Raw genomic sequence first — 18,106 nt, 5'->3', positions numbered from 1 at the left:
CAGAGAAAGAAAGGGCAAATACGTACTCGACGTCCGTCCTAGACCTGCCACCTCTGCAATCTTTGGCGCGATCATAGGTCAGATTTGATTCATCAAATCAGAAACTGAGGTTGCCAACCAATAGAAGTCAGAGTTTAGCTATGCAATTGTTTACCGTGGACCTATGCAATTGTTTGTTTCTGCCAATGAAATGGACTTAGCCAATTACTGCTTCACCCCTGCTAAAAAACTTTTTGCTAAATCAGTCAACATTGTAGTGTCTGCTCTGTAGTGATGTGATAAGACCGTAACGTTCGGAATGTAGGGGGCCCTGAGTCGAATTCTACCGGGGTCGGGAAACTCACTTCTACCGGGGTCAGAGGCTTTTTTCTTCGAATTGTAGGTCGTTTAGTCTTTTATTTAATTTAGTCTTTTCTTTGCGGGTCGTTTCCTCAGAATTCTTTTGTGGAACCCCCTATTCAAAATCAGTGATACCGATTTTATTTAGAAATATTTGAGCGTTTCCAACACAAAAGGGCGTGGCTTCTCTTTCTGACAACCTTTGCATAGGTCAGAATCCAGGCTGGATCCGCGCCTGAAACTCTATGAGTTATTCGTTCTAACGGACAAGATGTTGGTAACATCGCATATGGTTTCTCTATAGTTTATCCGAATCAATGTCCGAGGCTCGCGAAAATATGGTGCAACTGATATTTTGTATGACTAAACATGAATTGACTAATTCACAGGATGTTAAACAACATGTTTCTTCACATAACATCACATCAGGGCCGGCGAAACGTATTTGAAAGTGGAGGGGCCAAAATATAAATTGTCTCGAAAGGGGTTAGGAAAGGCCGCCATCATAGTTGGCGGCAAGAAAATTTTAGAATTATTGTGTCTTAGGGATGGCCAGAAACTGTATCTAAAATGAATTTTGACTGAAGGTGTCGCATTGTCGCGTCTATTATGATGTTGACTTGAAATAGATAAGTTTTGCAAAGTTTTGGAATAACCACTATCATATAGCTCGTAATGAAGACTTTTTTTTAGATTTTAAAAGTACCCGAAGTAAGATGGGGGAGAAAAATCAATGAAACACGGATTAATAGAAAACATTAACCTTGAAATATCAACTAAAAATAAAAAGTTAAACAATTTTGTACAGTTAAGATATAACTTTGTAACATCTCATCTTAACTTTTTCGGAAATTCAGTGCTTTAACAAAAATTTGAAAAACCTTCAAACTGGGCTTGTCAAAATGAGTTTAAATAGAATTTATAATTGCGTTGATATTTTATCTTTCTTAGTAGGAATGGATTATCCAAACGATCAAACTCTGAAGTTTTCTTGATAATACTTTTTAAGAACAAATCTGCCCATACTTTATTTCTCATATCATCAAAAAAATTATTTCCAGCTGTTTCTTTTCCTTCAACAGCTGATTTATCTCTTTTTGTAATGTTTCTGAGAAAGTTTTCGTTAACAAATAGACCTTGGTGTGCCAAGTTTAGGCAATAGAAATTCGCATGCCCCCCGGTTTCACCTGCCCTGTTAATTACTTGTTAGGACAGTGACTTCAACACATAAAATTTATGAATCTCAATTTTATCAGAGCAGTATGATCAATATATTGTTTTTGAGTTCTGAAAGTGACGTCATAACATAATTTCCTTATATCTTCAAAATGTGATTTAATGCACATCAATTGAAAACCTTGCTCGCAGTGAGTGGAATGGTGTGTTACTTCTGTGATTAAGACATACCTGTCTCAAATTATGGTACCAAATCATTTTACAGGTACCAAATTTATGATGTCATTTCCGGTCAACGCCCACCAAAAATCAAAATTTTACCCGGGCTCATTTTGCACAGTGTTCTATAAAATGTCAAAACAACTTTAAAAACAAGGTAACTAAAGTAAAAGTTGTCACGGACCGTAGATTTCGACCCAACCATTGTCACTATCGGTCCAAACAAAGTGGTCCGATGGCAAGCCAAACAGCATGCAAGATGGCGCGAAATGTACAGTATTTGGTGTTGTTGCTGTGTTCACTTGCGGAACAACGCTAAACATGTCCTGCGTAGCCCTGTGTGTAACCGGCCAAGAACTTGCACTTTTGTGGAGGTATTATCAAGATAATAGTTTCTTTCGAGCATTACTAAGGTAAAATTACCACAATACAAAAAGATGTAGTCTACTTTTAACACGTTTGCATTTCTTTCCTATTTATTCGTCATTTGTGCTTCCTGCAGGTTTATGACGGTCGTCGCTACCCTGCCTTTACTTGCCAAAACACCATGCTAATGAGGTTTCATTTAGGGGTTTATTTACTGCAAAGCAGTAGGCAACATTATTATTCGATACATTCTGGGAAGAAACGAGGAATCGTATCATGCATGAGTGTGAGGGGGTTTCTTTAATTACAGATATCTATGGAGAGGTGTAGTGAGGCTATATAATTTCATGGTAGCATTTTGATTTCATAGTAGTCAGATGTTTCATAGTATCTTTTTGAAGTAACTTTTTTTGGTTGAAGCCTAATCAGCCCTCGCTTCAATGGTTCCCGACATGCCTCAAAGGGTTTAACATATTATTCAGCCTGATGGTTGGATCTATCAAGAGAAAGAACTTTCATGATGTTGCAAGCAAGCTCATTTTGGAAATTTGAGACTGGCTGCCTGAAATCACACAAATTTAGAAATTTGTAGTGTTCATAATGTAAAATGTTATAAACTAGGGACTTCACGCTGCCAATATGCAAAAGTGCGTTAATGAAAAATTTGTGTTCAGGAGCAATATATTGCAGGTGTGCAACAAAAGTTTCCAGTTTGGTCCAAAATGAACAATGAATACAACTCATGAGGGGAGAATTCAAACAGCAGAGGTGTACTATTTTCCTCAGGCACTGGGAAGCTACCAATAAAAGAATTCCATAGGTGTCTGGTTTTTTTATAGTTTCAGAGAAGGTTGTTTAGTTTTTCAAATTATTGGTAGCATTTTTTTAAACAAATCATTTTTCATCAGCATATTTGACTATTGACTGCTTGAATCCTAGAAGAGATAACTGGTTGGAAAACATTTTTAATTGTTTTCTTATTGTTTAAGACACTTGTATGTTTTGATATTTGCAGTATATTTGATGGATTATTTTGACTGAAGACCAAAGAATCCAGATGTCTCATTCTCTGCAAGTCTTGTTAGAACATCTTCAGGACATACTGAAGAGAGATTTCATTGGGAGAAGTGTAGAAGCTTCAAATGTTGTCAGCGACATTGCTTCTCATTGTCAAGATTTCATTACAGTTGCTGACATTGGTAGGCGTCACATAAACATAGTTTTTTGAATTAACAGACTATTCAATTTTATTCATTTTGCATTTGAGCTCTAATTTTGTGGTTTGTAATACATTTTGGATTTCAGTATGAAGGACAAAAAGCCCTGCTTTTGATGCTAAAAGTAATTCCAGGCCTTTTTTGTAAAAATATAGAACGTGTGCTAGCCACTGTACACTAGAAGGCAACCAGGTGTGTGGCGGCTTGTGCTGTTTTTTTGCCAAAATTTAGAATATTCATGATAGATCTAAGCAGAAATTGCCTTGACTCAACAATGATAACAGCAGTAATTTTTGTGAAATTTTCTTTGCTGAATTCTCAACATAGCTACTTACATTTTAACAACAAAACGTTTTTACATAAGACTTGACTTGAGCAAGTTTCTACACAAGTTTATACTGAGCTTATAAATGGTTTGCTATCATATAAACGCACACCTTTCTGATAAAACGCATGGGATTGCATGTCAATCCAAGGAAAGCCTAAATGCATCAAAGGTCTTCACAACAAGAAATCAAGGTGCCTATGATGTTGCTGAGTGCATGAATATCAATCTTGTTTGTTGAATGTAAAAATAAGCAACTCAAGATAAAGAATTTTGCAGTTTGCATAAAGCTGGCTTTTTCCATTTGTTAGAGGTTACATTTTTAGATGCCAGTAAAGTTTCAATTGTCTTTTGTTGAATTTAGGCTAATCTAGATATCAATTTAGCTTGAATTGAGGCTACAGTTTTTGCCAGTATTCTTATCCCATTTCATTATAATCGTAAGCCTTCTAACACTTCATATAGAAAAAAAGGACCAATCCTGATAAGGGTGTGACAAGAAACGTAAACTTCAGTACATTGCAGTTTCACAACAAGGGTAATAAAAATGCAGCTAAATCTGGTGGTCTTATCACTTATCACTACACAGATGTTTTCCGAAATTGAAAAGATTCCTAGAAATTTTTTCATTAATGTTTTGGATGAGTGTCTAGTCTTGAAGAGATTATTGGAAGTTACACTAAGGCTTTCTTAATGCGAATCCAGAAAGAAAACCAAAATGAAAGGATTTAAGACAATTTCGTTTACAGCGTCAGTAACATCAGTAACTGCAAATAGGGGCTAAAATACTGAATTAATCCAGACTCTGAAAAACTGTCTGAACTTCAAAGCCTTTTTTATCTTCTTCTTCAAGTGGAATAACCTCAGCAGTGGGAGGATAGTGACACCTGTCAAAATTCAGTTTTGAACATGAGCGAGTGGATGCTTCCAAATCTTGTTTCAAAATTAAAGGTTGATCATTTTCCTTTGCCGTGGCATAGGGTGTTAGAGGGGACAAAACCTCCCCTGTAAAGCTAAACTAATATTTTGCCAGAAAGCTTCTGATCTTGTAGAAAATTTAACATTGTTGTCATTTTTATCAAGTGTTAAATTTTGAGAGAAAAGACTTTAAAGCTGAATGAACATGAGAATATCAAAATATTTTTTTTCAGTTCTGATGTTGTAATGTTACGTTCAAGTTCATGAAAAATGTAGATTCTTATTAGACTTTTGTCAGGAAATTAATGTTTCTTGCCCCTCCTTGAATTATCTAAAACTTAAATGTAGAATGTATGAGAATTTTAGTTTGATGTGTGTAAGCATGAGAACAGGCCATAATGCATGTGTCTCACACAAAATCCATAGCTATTTTTTACTTGGAGAATATCTCATATTTGTTCTTGGGAGAAGTATGTGCTTGTTTTGTTAGTGTTCATTTTTGAACACTGCCAGTTCATTTTTGACAATTTGCTGCACATAAAAAAGGCTATTACATGCCCCTTACCCCTGCTGTACACTTGGAAAATGGAAAAAGTTATTTTTTGTTCTACAATTCCTTTTCAGAAACCATTTTTATCATAAAATTAACAACCCTTAGAAAATTTGTTAAAGAATTTATCAAAAGACTCCTATTTTTTTAATATCTAAGAATTATATAATGAATTTTGATTTTACTAAATTCTGTTCCAGAATACAGCACTTCTCTTCTTTTTAACAATGAATTTGGTGTTCTTACATTCATCAACACAACTGTTCAGCTTAAAGAGGTAAGTTTGTTCTTGATTTTTGATGCTTCTATATTTATTATGTTACCTGTTCTGGCTCATTTGCAGAGATATGAGTTGCTGACCTGTTTAAACGAGGATGTTTAAGTGTTAAATTCCGTTCCCCCAATGTTTTTTTATTGTCCCTGTTAAGGTATGTATTAATTGATTTCATTTGTTTGTTATGGCTAGTTTTTAATTTGCTCAAAGGAACCAATTTTTTGTTTAAATTGCAGTTTGAGAATCCAAAAGCTGATTTGCTTACATTCCTATTAGTATATTTGGAAAAAATTGGTGACAGCATCTTACCGCATGTAAAGTCAATCCAGGTGAGCCTGAGAAAAGTGACTTTTTGAATATATGTCTCTATGTAATTTACATTTGGCAAACATTCATTCTCTATTTGTCCTTGTTACCTTAGCTCTTTTTGTCTCATAAATCCTAAAATAATGCATAGGCTTTTGCTGGGTTTGTTTTGTATGACTCTATTTATTTGGTCTTATGATTAATGATGGTTGTGATTTTGAGAGTTGTTATTTGTTGGTTAAAATCTGATTTGACTACAAGTTTTGCTGCAAATCTATGAAATCAAACAAAAGTCAATGGGATCCTACTTGTCTCAAATCCAAAGAGTAATGCAAAAATTGTTGTGTGTTGTGAAATAAGGCAATGAAAGACACATTCTTACAGTAGTGACATGAATTAGACTTGAAATATTAACCTGAAGTTTGTGCCTTGTAGCTGTTACTTTTCCTAACCTATGTTTAGCTGGTATTCTCTGATGTCTTCATTTTGATTAATTCTGGTATCCTGCCCCTTTTAGTAAGACAAAAGTAAAATGTCATCTGAACACATGTTGTATAATGTTATTTGGATTTTGCCAAAACTCATATAATAGAAATGAATATACACAGCAGTAAAAATACAGCTTTCCATTTTTAAGTAATTTGCTTTGTGTTTTAGGATGCCTGTCTCCTGGTTGTCACCAGGGATCCTTCAAGCAAGGTTAAAGTTGAAGGTTTTAATATTCTAACTCAGGTGTGATTTAATGTATTGTTTCTTCAGGTCGAATTGCATAGTCCTTAGCTTTCTAAGGAACATCATTATAAGTTGTAACTATTTCTAAATTTCAGTTTTTTTAAACTGTTGGTTTACCTCTTCCCCTTTAAAAGAATCATACAGGCTATGCTTTAAAGTTCTGAATTTTGGAGCTACACAGCAACTTCGTTTATGGAGCTATATGTCGAGGCCTCTCGTTTTATTGGTGGATTGAAAATAGATATGTCCAATTTCTTTGTTGATTTGCTAACCGTTTTGTACTTCTTTGTTTTCCAAGCTTTAAGCAGGTCAAAGCATTTAGCTCATCTACTTGTAATTCACCCTATGTTTCAACAAAGACTAGCAGCAAAATTATCTTGTTATGTCTGGCCTATTCAAATCTATTTGCATTTGAAAAGCTTACTTCAATCAAGATTTCTCAAAATCAATCGTTAATTTTTCCAGAATTTAGCTTGTTGGATATAGTTTCCTTGACATGTATAGGGAACAGCTTACTGGCTGTTTCCCAATTATAGCTTCTCTTTTTTGTTATTGAAGAAAATATAATTGGAAATTTCAGCCTTTTTAGATAATTCATGCTTGGAACGAGAATTACTTTCAAGGGTCTCCGCCGGAAATAACCAAGAAATAAGTTTCTGGTACCGCAAAGTTTGAAGATTTCACGAAATACCGGAAACATAGCATATTAAAACACTTTTCGTCCGACACTCTTCAGAGTATAAACGTTGAATAAGACCGAAAGTAAGCTGAAAATTTGTATCCAGGTGTGGATCGAGAGTAACGTGAGGGGAAATAAGATGCGTTTGATTGGTTATTGTTTTCACCAATCAGTGACCGCTAACCTCTAACGTAGTCAACGAGAGAAAACTAACTTTTTCTGTCTACACATATCGGAATCCTTTGTTTTGATGTAAACAGATTCCCAAACTCTTATATGAAAAGATAATCTTGTCTGCCCAATGATTTTGAAATTGTAATCATTATACGTTTTGGCACACTCTAGATTTGTGAAAAAATGTTGACCAATTGCCGAATCACATTTAATTGGGCATTTTAATTTTTGCAAATGCGCTGTGGATGTTTTTTAAGAACTTTGTCCCTGATACTCGCGGGAACATGCTGTTTTATTCTATCGACTAATCGCTAGTGCGTCCTACACACCAAGCTTCATATCGGCACAAAATTCATAAATAACTAAATTTTTTTGATTGGTAGGAACGCAATCCTTTTAAATGGACAGAAGCATGGCCTTAGTACTATGGACCACACGGGGCGTCACAGTGGAAACAATTGTCTTATTAATTTGATTTTCGAATTCTAATGAAACGTTGCCAACCCACAGCCTCTTTGAATATACAAGGCACTTTTCCGGGCCAAACTTTTTCCAAGCCAACAATTTTGCAAATTTTTCTCTAAAACAAATTGAAATGACAATCTTATTGGCAGCCTTTCTCCAATAGAATTTCCTAGATTCTATCAAGCTCAGGACACTATTCAGTTTTGGAGCATATCATCAATGCCCTGTGTGCTAAGGTTTCAATAAGACCAATTTCCCTATTTCCAATTTTCAATTGTCATGTTCTTTGTATGTTCTACTTTTTTTGCTAAACTTGTTTTTCTAGCTTCTCCAGTCTAGCAACAAGGATATACAACAAAGACTTGATGTTCCTGTATTGGCAGAAAAGTATCCTTTTGTATGAGTATTGGGTAGCTTTGTGTTCAAATTAATGCCATATCTATTTCTATCTAGTTATGGATTAAAATTAAGGTATCTGAAAATTTGTAAATGAGAAATTTTTGTGAAATGCCCGCAGTGAAAGAGTGTTTTATGGTTGAGGTATTTCTCACTTCATCAACCAAAGAGAAACTAAACAGTTGTCAACAACTTATCAAAGCAGGCATTGATTGCATCCCAGTGATAGTATCTTGTATTGATAATAAACAGCTTTGGTATTTTTAGTTATAACAAATATATCGTATACTCTTAACAATCTTCTCGTTAAGTTTAATAAGGTTTACAGAAAAAAGGGAAACCATATCTCTAGAATTTTTATATAACTGTCGCTAGATTATTTGCACTTTGCTTGCAAAGCACAAGAGAAGCATCTGGAGGTGAGCCGTTTAGCTTTCTACTTCTTTTGTTTCTAATTTATGATTATGTTTACCAAAGCAATTTTTCAGTTGATATTCATTCTATTTTCTTAATACACTGCACTTAACGTAGAATATCAAAGCTATTTATAAAGTGGACATCTTCAGCTTTTTGTGACGTTTGTAGAGAAATCTCTTCAAGATAAACAAGTTGTGATGTGCGTTTCAAACGAGATCTTAAAGCACAAAATGTTTGTTGTTTTAGTTCGAGGTGCACTTTTCAATATAAATGGAGTTATCGCGGAAAAATTCCCCGAACACTCAACTAGCAATGCTGAGCGGTTTGGCACGATATGCCTTAAAACACTAAAGCAACAGGTGAGCACATCATCTGCGTCTTGTAATCTGTAAACCGGCTGGAAAGTTAGGACAATCGTTTTTTGTCTAGCTCTCGAGCCGAACAAGACTAGCTAATGGCACTGATTCAACCATGCCTGTCTCGATCTTCCATTATGTTTTTATCTGTTTTAAGCTTGCTAACCCGTGCCGCTTGATTTTATTGTTTAAAGGTGAACTGACACGCAAAATTAACTTGACCTCAAATGAAAGCATATCGAGCAAAAATACCTGGTACATTATTTTTTTTTAATATTCAACACAGTTTTCGAGTTATTGAGCGTCAAAGTTAGCTACCGAACATTTCCCGAGCACGGACGAGTTTGCCCGAGCCTTCCGCATAATCGTGACGTCACAAACACCATGTTCACATCACTTGAACAAGTCTGGAGGGTGGTACTTTCATGACTTTGCGGATGAGCATCGATACATTAATTCAGTAGGTTTTGGCTCCATTTCGACAATCTGATAGGAAAACAGATCATGACTCCTTTACAAACCGTTCATAATACGATTTGCAAGAATATCGTATTATTCAACGCCTTTGAGGCCCTTCCTCCATCTTGCAGGACCAAGTGTGTGGCGGGCCAACATATCGAATAATGGTAGCGATGAAAATATTGGCAGATTTTTTATTTTCTGGAAACCTAAGTAAAATACTTATATTTTGTTAAATACGGCTGCTGTTTGACTTATTTATCAGGGCTTCCCTCCTCCCCCCAAAAGTTAATCTCGGTCTTTGATCCTGGTTAACTTCAATATACGCAGTAAAGGTTTCGAAGTAACGTCACTCATTTTCGGCATATTTTTTATTCAATCACATGGAAGATTTTCAGGGGTTAAGCACCTGGTACGATCGCTTCGCTATTTGCAGGATAACAACTTAGTAAAATTTTCATCTCCCAGGCCGCTGCCCTCCTGTAACTCGAGTGAACCGATGAGTTTGCAAACCCAAAATAAAATAACGTTCATGATTTATATGGATGTATATCGAAGTAATAATATATTGAATTTATTCGAAAAAGAAGCTAGATTCATGATAAAATGAAAAGATTCTTACATTCGTCCGCATGATTGACTTCAGAATTGAGAATTTCTTCGAGCAGCTAAAAGTGCCTATTCCTTCCAAAGATAAATTCCCTCCTAATATAACGCAGTACCAGCCAGCCAGACTGGAAACTTTGCTTCTTGCGCGGGCAAGTTTATTTTGAAAATTTGAGACTGCGCGCCTGAAATCATGCACTCTTAGTTATTTTTATTGTTAATAATGTTAAATCCTATTGTCAAGGGATCTAGGGGATTTTGCGCGGCCAATATGCAAAAGCGCGCAGAGGTGTGCGCGAGCAATATATTGCGGGCGCGCAGCAAAGTTTCCAGTCTGGCCAGCCAGCACATATCCTTCGTACATTTCATTAGCCTCGAATTTTCATGAGTCTTGGATCAAAGGCTACGTATATCTCCTCGAATAGTAACTGAACAAGATTAACTGAACTGTCCAGTCCATGCGTGATTTCCATTCAAGGAATCAAAACATGGTGTTTGTGACGTCACACGCACTGGGTCACATGAAATGCCGACAATGGTCGAGCACTCGACGATAATTTCATGACAATTTAGAGCGGAATTGCGTCAGAACGGACAATAATAATTAACCGAAAACTTGAAATTAAGATTCCATGCATCGTTTTCTGCATTATATCAAAAAATAGTTTTGCGTGTCAGTTCACCTTTAAAATCTGTTAAACGGCTTTTTATCATAACTTTATGGGAAATGCCTAGTTTAAGCACGTATCGGAAATGGATTCTGCATTTTACTTCAATAAGTACCCGTACACAAAAATGTGCAGAGAAAAAAACGCTTATTTGCTTCGAGCTACAAATGGTATCAGGACTGACAGATCAGCTGATCTCTACAAGACGTCTTCGTCAACTAGAGGTTTTAACGGCTTTAATGTTTTCTACTTTGTTCTGCTGCAGAAATAGAAGTTTCTCAACTTCTATAATTCATATAATTCTCATATATAATAAATAAATTCCATCAGGTCTAATGGGCCATTTTTTAAAACTTATTTTGTATGATAGCGTTGAGAGACATTTAGAAAAATTAACCAAATTATTGAGTAGCATAACGCAATTATTTTTTTAAATCCAAGTTGACACTACATACGTTTAAAGGAAGGATAAACTTCATAAAAGGACTAGAATAGTATTTTAAATATAGTTTTTATATATACGCATATACTTCAAATACTCTTGTGAAATATATAAGACACCTTTATGATGTGTTATAAATAAACTTAAGTGCACAGTTTTGTGGTAAAATTCATGGCAAATTGAACTTCATGCATGAAGAATTGCCAAAGTTTCTGTTTTTGGGAGGATATATTTTGTGGTACAGTGAAGCCTTTATATCAGTAGAGACTTTTTTCAACTTTATCTGCAACCAATTGATTGTCCGTAGCTAGCTGTTATGGTGCTGGCTATTTTCTTGACATTGCATTCCTCAAGTAAGACTGACCGCAGTGCAAAACTCAAGTTTACATCGTTTCAAGTTTTTACATCGGATTTATGCCAATACTTTCCACTTTGGTTACAGACTGATCTCTTTCACCTAAAAATTTGTTTGCCATTATTTGGATGAAAAGCATCAACAAGCTTATAAGTGCAACCAACCATTCAAAAATAGAAAACAAGGAGCTTCCGGTCCAGAAACCCAAATGACCGCCAATAATACTCAATAGACTAATTCCTCCCATCATTTCTTTCTCAACATACTTCCTGACACTCATGTCATCGAAATAGATGTCCAGCTTGAGGAAGTTTTTAGTGAAGAAATCATCAGTGATACTACTGGGGTTGACACCGACAACTTTTTGCGATAAAGCTTTGAAAATGGGCAAATCAATGTCATTAGGCCATCTTGACTGTGACATTGTTGACTCATAACGTATCTCTTTACATGCTCTCGGGCATTGACATGGAAAGGTTTGTGCACCTAAGACAGCATTCATTACTCTATCTCTGCACTGTAACATCGATGCATTTGATTGAATAATTTTTGTCGTATTTATATGGCTACGAATCAAATTTTGGGCATAGCCGCATTCTGACAAAACTGAATTAAAAACACAAGATAGTTGGCAAGCCAAAGAAGTGTAGGCACCAGGTATATAGTTAACAATTCCTTCACCGTTAGAGCAGTTGCTGGGAAAAGGTGAAGGCTTTGCCACTATTTCAGTCTTTCTGATTGCAATTTTTGTGTGAAACCCTGGTCCAACTAGCATTCCTCTTATACCTAACATTGGCAATGTATCAGAGTCATGGATGTAAACGGTGAAGCCGGTGTCACGCTTTTTTCCAATTAAAGGAAGAAAGTCTGATTGGTTCATAAACATAACCAAGCTAAGGCCGAAACCAGATCCTTTTCCCGTCTGGACATATCTGTTTTCCAATCCTGCGTTGAACGTGTAACATGTATTTAATATTTCAGTAGGAAATGTTGGCTTGAAGTCTTTGGTCAAATTGCATCTCTGCTTTTGAGCGAACAAGCAAGCGTCGTTTAATGTTTCTAGTATCATTGGTGGTTGCTTAGGAGCTGTTGTTTTACTACTTTCAAGCTTTGCTGTCAATTCATATGTCAAATTGAGGAAAAATTCGTTGATCTCATCAAACGGTATTTTCCCAGTCACTACGTCGTTTGTCTTGTTCAGTACGTCCTGCAGTAAAGAGCTATTTAAATAAGATTTCGGAATGGCATTGTTACTGCAGATTGTCACGGCTGGAAACTGCAACCTATGGTTTGTTTCAATTTCAACACTTGTGTAGACTTCATATTCGAAAAATGTTCGGAATGTTGCTAGGAGGGAGTAGCCCATAAATGATACCAATGTTAAAAACAAAAGCATAATCAATATCTTAACGAAAATATTTTTCATTTGGTAGATTCCAGATATTCCGTGTGTCGTTGCGTTCTCTAAAAAGAAGCTCAAGGTTTTCTTCAGTTTCTCCGACATGATTGCCCAGCGTCCCAATTATGACAGTTCTGTTAGAAACTTCTTTATTCGCTCACTTCTTTTATATTTCTTTGGTCGTATTCTTGGTGTCAACGCTTATCGTGTACTGTCGAATCCCTAATCCATTTAATCTTCATTTAACGACGAAACAGATTCAGTATTTGCTATCACAGACAGTAAACTGCGTTATGATTCGCACCATCTCATATGATCATCGGCATCACTCTTCGCTCTAATCGCAGAAGTATTCATGCCCTTCGTGCCCGTGCAATTAAGACACTGGCGCTGATTGATTCTGTCTTTCAATTGCAGTTTTCTTCTCGTCATAATCTTTTCATCATTAATACTCAAAAAGTGTTGTTTTAAGCTAATCACTAATAGTCTTTTTAACAGTTTTCATTTAGACGCACCTGCTTACTGTTTTCCTTTGTCTATGTTTTTAGAAACGTCATTGTAGATCAGCACATAAGAGATCAGCACGTAACGTCGGTAGCCAATTGAACTATCATACTTGCGTGAAAAGCGGCAAATCTCACTGCAAATCCATGGACTAATTAGTTGAATATTTCAATGAATGAAAAATCGTTTGTTTTGCTGTTCTATTTTCAATCGAAGCTTGAGTTTCCGAAGAAAGCTATTGCTTTCCTTTTTTATGTTGATGACTATTTAGAAGATAAAATGGCAAACACCTATTCATTTGATTAAACAAGATAGTGTTTAACAGAGAGTAATCATATAAGCTCGAAGGCTTTCTTTCATTCTTTTCCTATGCAAAAAACTGTGATAATCTGTTCAACTGACTGTCATTTATAGTGACATAAAATGTGACATAAGGTTGACATAAAATGTTTCGTTTGAGCAAGTCTCTTTCCTTAATGAGTGTTAGACTAAATTTGCTGTCAAGCATACACGTAAATTAGTTTCTTTTTTCTTGTCACCTTGAATGCCGTCAGCAGCGATGTTTTCAAAAATTTATAGCTAGCAAACCTTTGACTGCAAACAAATCTATTAACAGCCTTTTTTAAAATTCTTTTTTACCTTTAATTAGCCAATAATTGGGTTTACTGAATTCGGCAACAATGCCGTGAACATATTTTTCAAATACGGTCATCAACAGGGCTGACCTGAGTTTAGCCACTGTAGGGATGATTGAAAAATTTGCCGTTACTACAGCCATAGGGGAATCTATTTATTCTCTTTAGGTATTTAATTGAATCGAGGAAAAACTGTTTAAGGCTCTTAATCGAGGCAAAACTATTTCTACGTAATCATATGGGAGTTCCTAGGTCAAACCAATATAAATACTGAATGTTGTGATATTGGTTATAAAACGTCATTTGTGTGCCTTATTTAGCGTGCAGAAAACACTTGCCAGTGGAGAGCCTGGCAGAGACGTTGTTGTGTGATTTTCGTGCCTTGATGATCACGTCACTATAACATACAGTTTCTTATTTATGAAACCTATTGACACGGTATAAATCCAGTGCTAGCTTTCTTCCATAAATCTGCCTATGCTTAGCTTCGTTATTCATCCTTACATGTCGAGTTTATGTATTGAAAACTCAACAAATGCCAACTCTCATTTTCCTCCAAATGCTTAGGGTGATATTCATGCAAATCACATTTCTTTAGGGTTATTTTAAAGCCTTTTGAATTGTGAATTGCTTCATGTTTCAGTTGCTCTTAGCGAAGCAATGAAACTTCACTCCATCAAAGAATTTATATTTGTAGATTTGTGCAAAATGTAACAAGTTTATAAGATACCTTAGTCCCTTCAAATTTAGCCTGCCTTCAATATTGGCTCCCTTTATTTTTCGCCCCTTTAATTTTCGCCCCCTTTTGTGTACAAGTTCGCTCCATTTAATTTTCGCCCCCAAAAACTTTAAATTTCAAAGCTTTGACCTTATCAGTTTCCAAGCAATGAACGTTCATGCGGCATGGAACTGCACTCGGGCCTCTGAAAAACCTTTTTTTCCTTGGAAACTTTTTGCTGAAAAATCGCTTTTGCCATTTTTTCTTGAATTATGGAAGCGCTTTAGAAGGTCGTGTACGAGACAACAAGTATAGAAGATCGCCAATTCATAAAGGTGGACTCGAAATACCGATTGTACTAATCGTTTATAAGGATAAGGCGCCAAGTTCTGTCTTCAATCGAATGAAAGAATATCTGCAAGACTACTATATTGAGCCAGAGAAGATGATAGTATAGGAACGATACTATGTAGCATGAATTGCCTGGTTCCTATCATATCCTGTGACTTTCCATCGTTGGTGTTTACACGGAGCCAGTGAGAGAGACAGTATGTTGCTTGATTGTAATTTAACTGAACTGACTTACATAAAATTAACATACTTATATACAAAATAAATGTGCTGAGTAATGATGTGTTGTGGTGATGTAATGATGATGCAATGGTGAAGGAAAGAACTAGACTTGGGAAGAAATCAGCATGACATAGATGTGTGAACGTGTGTACAATGGTGAAGGGAATGTCCTATGGTATGTGATGCCGTAAGGGGATATCGTGGTGCTGGCATGATCGATGAATGAGTGCAAATATGGCAATATTATCGTTATCGAAGATTAATGGATTTTATTTTGAACTACAGTAAGGCCTCTTAAAAATACACAAGTTTATCATCTTTGTCAAAATTCTTAGGATTAAGATATCTTTTTTATGACCTTCAGTATGGATATTTTTCCAGAAAGTCACCAAATTAGAACTGTAACAATGAAAGCAATCAACGCAGGATGAAAATTTGACGCGCGCAAAGATGGTAACTTGAATTTTCGACCCTTTAAGGACCCTTTAATTTTTGCTACCTCTAATTTTCGCCCCATCAAATATTTCCATAATTCGCCCCCTTTAATTCTCGCCCCCCCCCCTCCGGGACGAAAAATAAAGGCAGGTGAAATTTGAAGGGACTAAGGTAATAGGATCCTTTATTTGCTGAATTCTTCTCTCGTGTTATGTTAAACCTTGTGTCTGAATTGCATTGTATGACTTTGATCAATATTTAATGCTCTTACCACGAAACCTATTTATTTGGTTTCTCAAGAATACACAGAATGAACTACGGTATCAATAGAGCTGCACTGTTTTTGCAGGTCCCTTTTTTAAAGATAATTTGGGGCATAACGACTGTTGAAACAACAAATAAATTTTAACTAGATACCAAAAACAATTGTCAGATAAGAATGCGCTCAATAGACTGTTATGCAGATAATTCTAGATTGTCATGCGTTCAGCACTGCCTTTTTGATACTTTTTCTCCGTAACTTTTGAAATCGCCATTGCTCGCTCTTGCAATTCTACCCACATTGGGTTTGTGATCAAATGCGTTGGCCAGCAGTACGATGACGTCATTTCGATGAAAGAATCTTCTACCAGCGTAATGGAAGAAGCTCAGATTGATAGGTAGCTTCAGTGCCCATTCTTATCAAGACAAACATGTAATAACATTGATATTATCATCTAGCGCCGCAAAGATCTACCTCAAATAGGCCTGAGTTTATAAAAAAAACTGCTTGCTGTAAGGATACGTAGACATAAAGATGAGCAAACAGGATCGAATCAAAACGCTCTTGCGTTTCTACGGAGAAAATGCAACGGTACATGGAATTGCCGCGATACATAATAGTTTGTCGATATTGAGAAAGGTTATTTTTGCTTTCTTGTTTGCTTCCTTGTTTGGTGCTGTAATTTATGCTGTCTATTCTTCTTTCTACTCCTTTTCACTACGACAGGTTTACACTAGCGTAGAAAAAGAATCGCGTAGAAACATTGAGTTTCCTAGCGTTACGATCTGTCGCAATGGAAAAGCAACAAAATCGAGTCTGCCTGTCAACATAGTGGACAAGACAATGGCGAAGCTTGAAGGGATAAAAAATGGGAATGCGAGTTTGTCTGCTCTCCACAAATTTGTTCAAAATGCCTCTTTAGAAGTGCGTGCAGCGTTTGAGAACAGCAACATGTCAGTTCCTGAGCACCCACCAATGTTACTGAGGCATATCAAAGATGCCTGTTTATTTGCATCGAATAAATATTGCAACGTCACCAGAGATTTCAGATCTACCTACGGGACTGATGCCTGCTATACGTTTCACGGACCGGGGCCAAACACATACTTTCAGGCTGAAAACGGACCGTTCTTTGGCTTGCAATTAATACTTTATGTCAACGAATCTGACTACTTACCATTGATAGAAACACAAAAAGGTGCTGGGTTTACTATTTTCGTCCACGAAAGAGGAACGATTCCCTTGCTTGAAATTGGTGGTATTCTCGTTGCCCCTGAAACATTTACTCAAATTTCTATTTATAAAAGTGAAACCATCTCCCTTCCATACCCATTTCGTACAAATTGCAGTGACGGAGAAGGACTTACAAACTACTTTCCTGGTCGTTATTCGGATCAATCTTGTCTGGTAACCTGCTTTTACAAACACGTATTTGAGAAATGCGGCTACGTAAACCCTACGATTGGGGGGAAAATTAAACCCAAGAAAAAGTCAAAGGTTACGATTGATATGCTTAAATGTGAGCTTGAAATGCGTGATCAGTTTCTTGAAGGTGATAGCCTCGCTCACTGTGATTGTCCTAAAGCTTGCAAAGAAGTGATATATGATTCAAAAACGTCAAGTTCAAAGTGGCCTGTCGATGGGGATCTACCCTTGTACAGACATTTAGCGAAATCAATCTTAGGTTTCGATCCAATAAATGCCAGTGATGACTTCTCATCAAAAAATTTCCTCAAGGTTAGGATTTACTTTGATGAGTTGTCTGTCATGAGATACGTAACTAAAGAACTGATTGGTGAACTTGATCTTATCAGCAACATTGGTGGCCATCTTGGGTTTTGGTGTGGAGCCTCTGTTTTTTCAGTTTTCGAAGCAATTGCGTTAATTGCCTCTATACTTTTTATGGCAATCTTTGGAAAATCTGGCATTAAAGTAAATAGCGATAAAGATTTGGACATGGAAGCTTTTGAAAAATCTGTCGTTAAAGTGAAAAGTGACAAAGACCTGGACAAAGATGCTTAGATTTTCTACTTTAATCTTAAGCGCTACCTATATTGAGCCTTTTTAGCCTCATATATTGAACCCATGGAAGTCTCAAAATAGACTCCAAAATGATATATTGATTGTCGGTACACGAGTTA

At 36.2% G+C, this 18,106-nt stretch overlaps 3 protein-coding genes across 5 annotated transcripts in view; 2 read left to right on the top strand and 1 right to left on the bottom strand.

The window, feature by feature from the left end:
- The first annotated feature begins 1,980 nt into the window (after positions 1-1,980).
- LOC135687316 (DNA-dependent protein kinase catalytic subunit) overlaps positions 1,981-18,106 on the top strand; it is a 97,943-nt gene continuing 81,817 nt past the window's right edge. Inside the window, exons 1-8 of one of the 3 annotated variants that reach the window (XM_065203845.2) lie at positions 1,981-2,108; positions 3,116-3,299; positions 5,311-5,387; positions 5,621-5,713; positions 6,348-6,422; positions 8,066-8,127; positions 8,512-8,555; positions 8,800-8,912. In XM_065203845.2, the coding sequence (XP_065059917.2) occupies positions 3,158-3,299; positions 5,311-5,387; positions 5,621-5,713; positions 6,348-6,422; positions 8,066-8,127; positions 8,512-8,555; positions 8,800-8,912 (606 nt within the window). In that variant the 5' untranslated portion in view covers positions 1,981-2,108; positions 3,116-3,157. Of the gene's footprint in view, positions 2,148-3,115; positions 3,300-5,310; positions 5,388-5,620; positions 5,714-6,347; positions 6,423-8,065; positions 8,128-8,511; positions 8,556-8,799; positions 8,913-18,106 lie in introns of all 3 variants that reach the window. The other 2 variants (XM_065203847.2, XM_065203844.2) reach the window with 2 other exon arrangements.
- On the bottom strand, positions 10,311-13,346 carry LOC135687325 (acid-sensing ion channel 4-A). Its single transcript, XM_065203860.2, has one exon. It carries the CDS (start codon positions 12,941-12,943, stop codon positions 11,486-11,488), a length of 1,458 nt encoding a protein of 485 aa, XP_065059932.2. The 5' UTR covers positions 12,944-13,346; the 3' UTR covers positions 10,311-11,485.
- On the top strand, positions 13,520-17,987 carry LOC135687324 (epithelial sodium channel subunit beta-like). Its single transcript, XM_065203859.2, has one exon. The coding sequence runs from the start codon at positions 16,500-16,502 to the stop codon at positions 17,985-17,987; it is 1,488 nt and encodes a 495-aa protein (XP_065059931.2). The 5' UTR covers positions 13,520-16,499.

This window comes from Rhopilema esculentum, chromosome 20, assembly GCF_057945365.1.
Source record: "Rhopilema esculentum isolate cy_ngs chromosome 20, ASM5794536v1, whole genome shotgun sequence".
Taxonomy (NCBI): domain Eukaryota; kingdom Metazoa; phylum Cnidaria; class Scyphozoa; order Rhizostomeae; family Rhizostomatidae; genus Rhopilema; species Rhopilema esculentum.
The sequence above is the reverse complement of the archived record's forward strand: the minus strand, read 5'-3'. Positions and strand labels throughout refer to the sequence as shown.

What these genes read in the sequence shown, in the direction of transcription:
- LOC135687325 (XM_065203860.2), bottom strand. Translation starts at nt 12,943, where the DNA reads ATGTCGGAGAAACTGAAGAAAACCTTGAGCTTCTTTTTAGAGAACGCA.
- LOC135687324 (XM_065203859.2), top strand. Translation starts at nt 16,500, where the DNA reads ATGAGCAAACAGGATCGAATCAAAACGCTCTTGCGTTTCTACGGAGAA.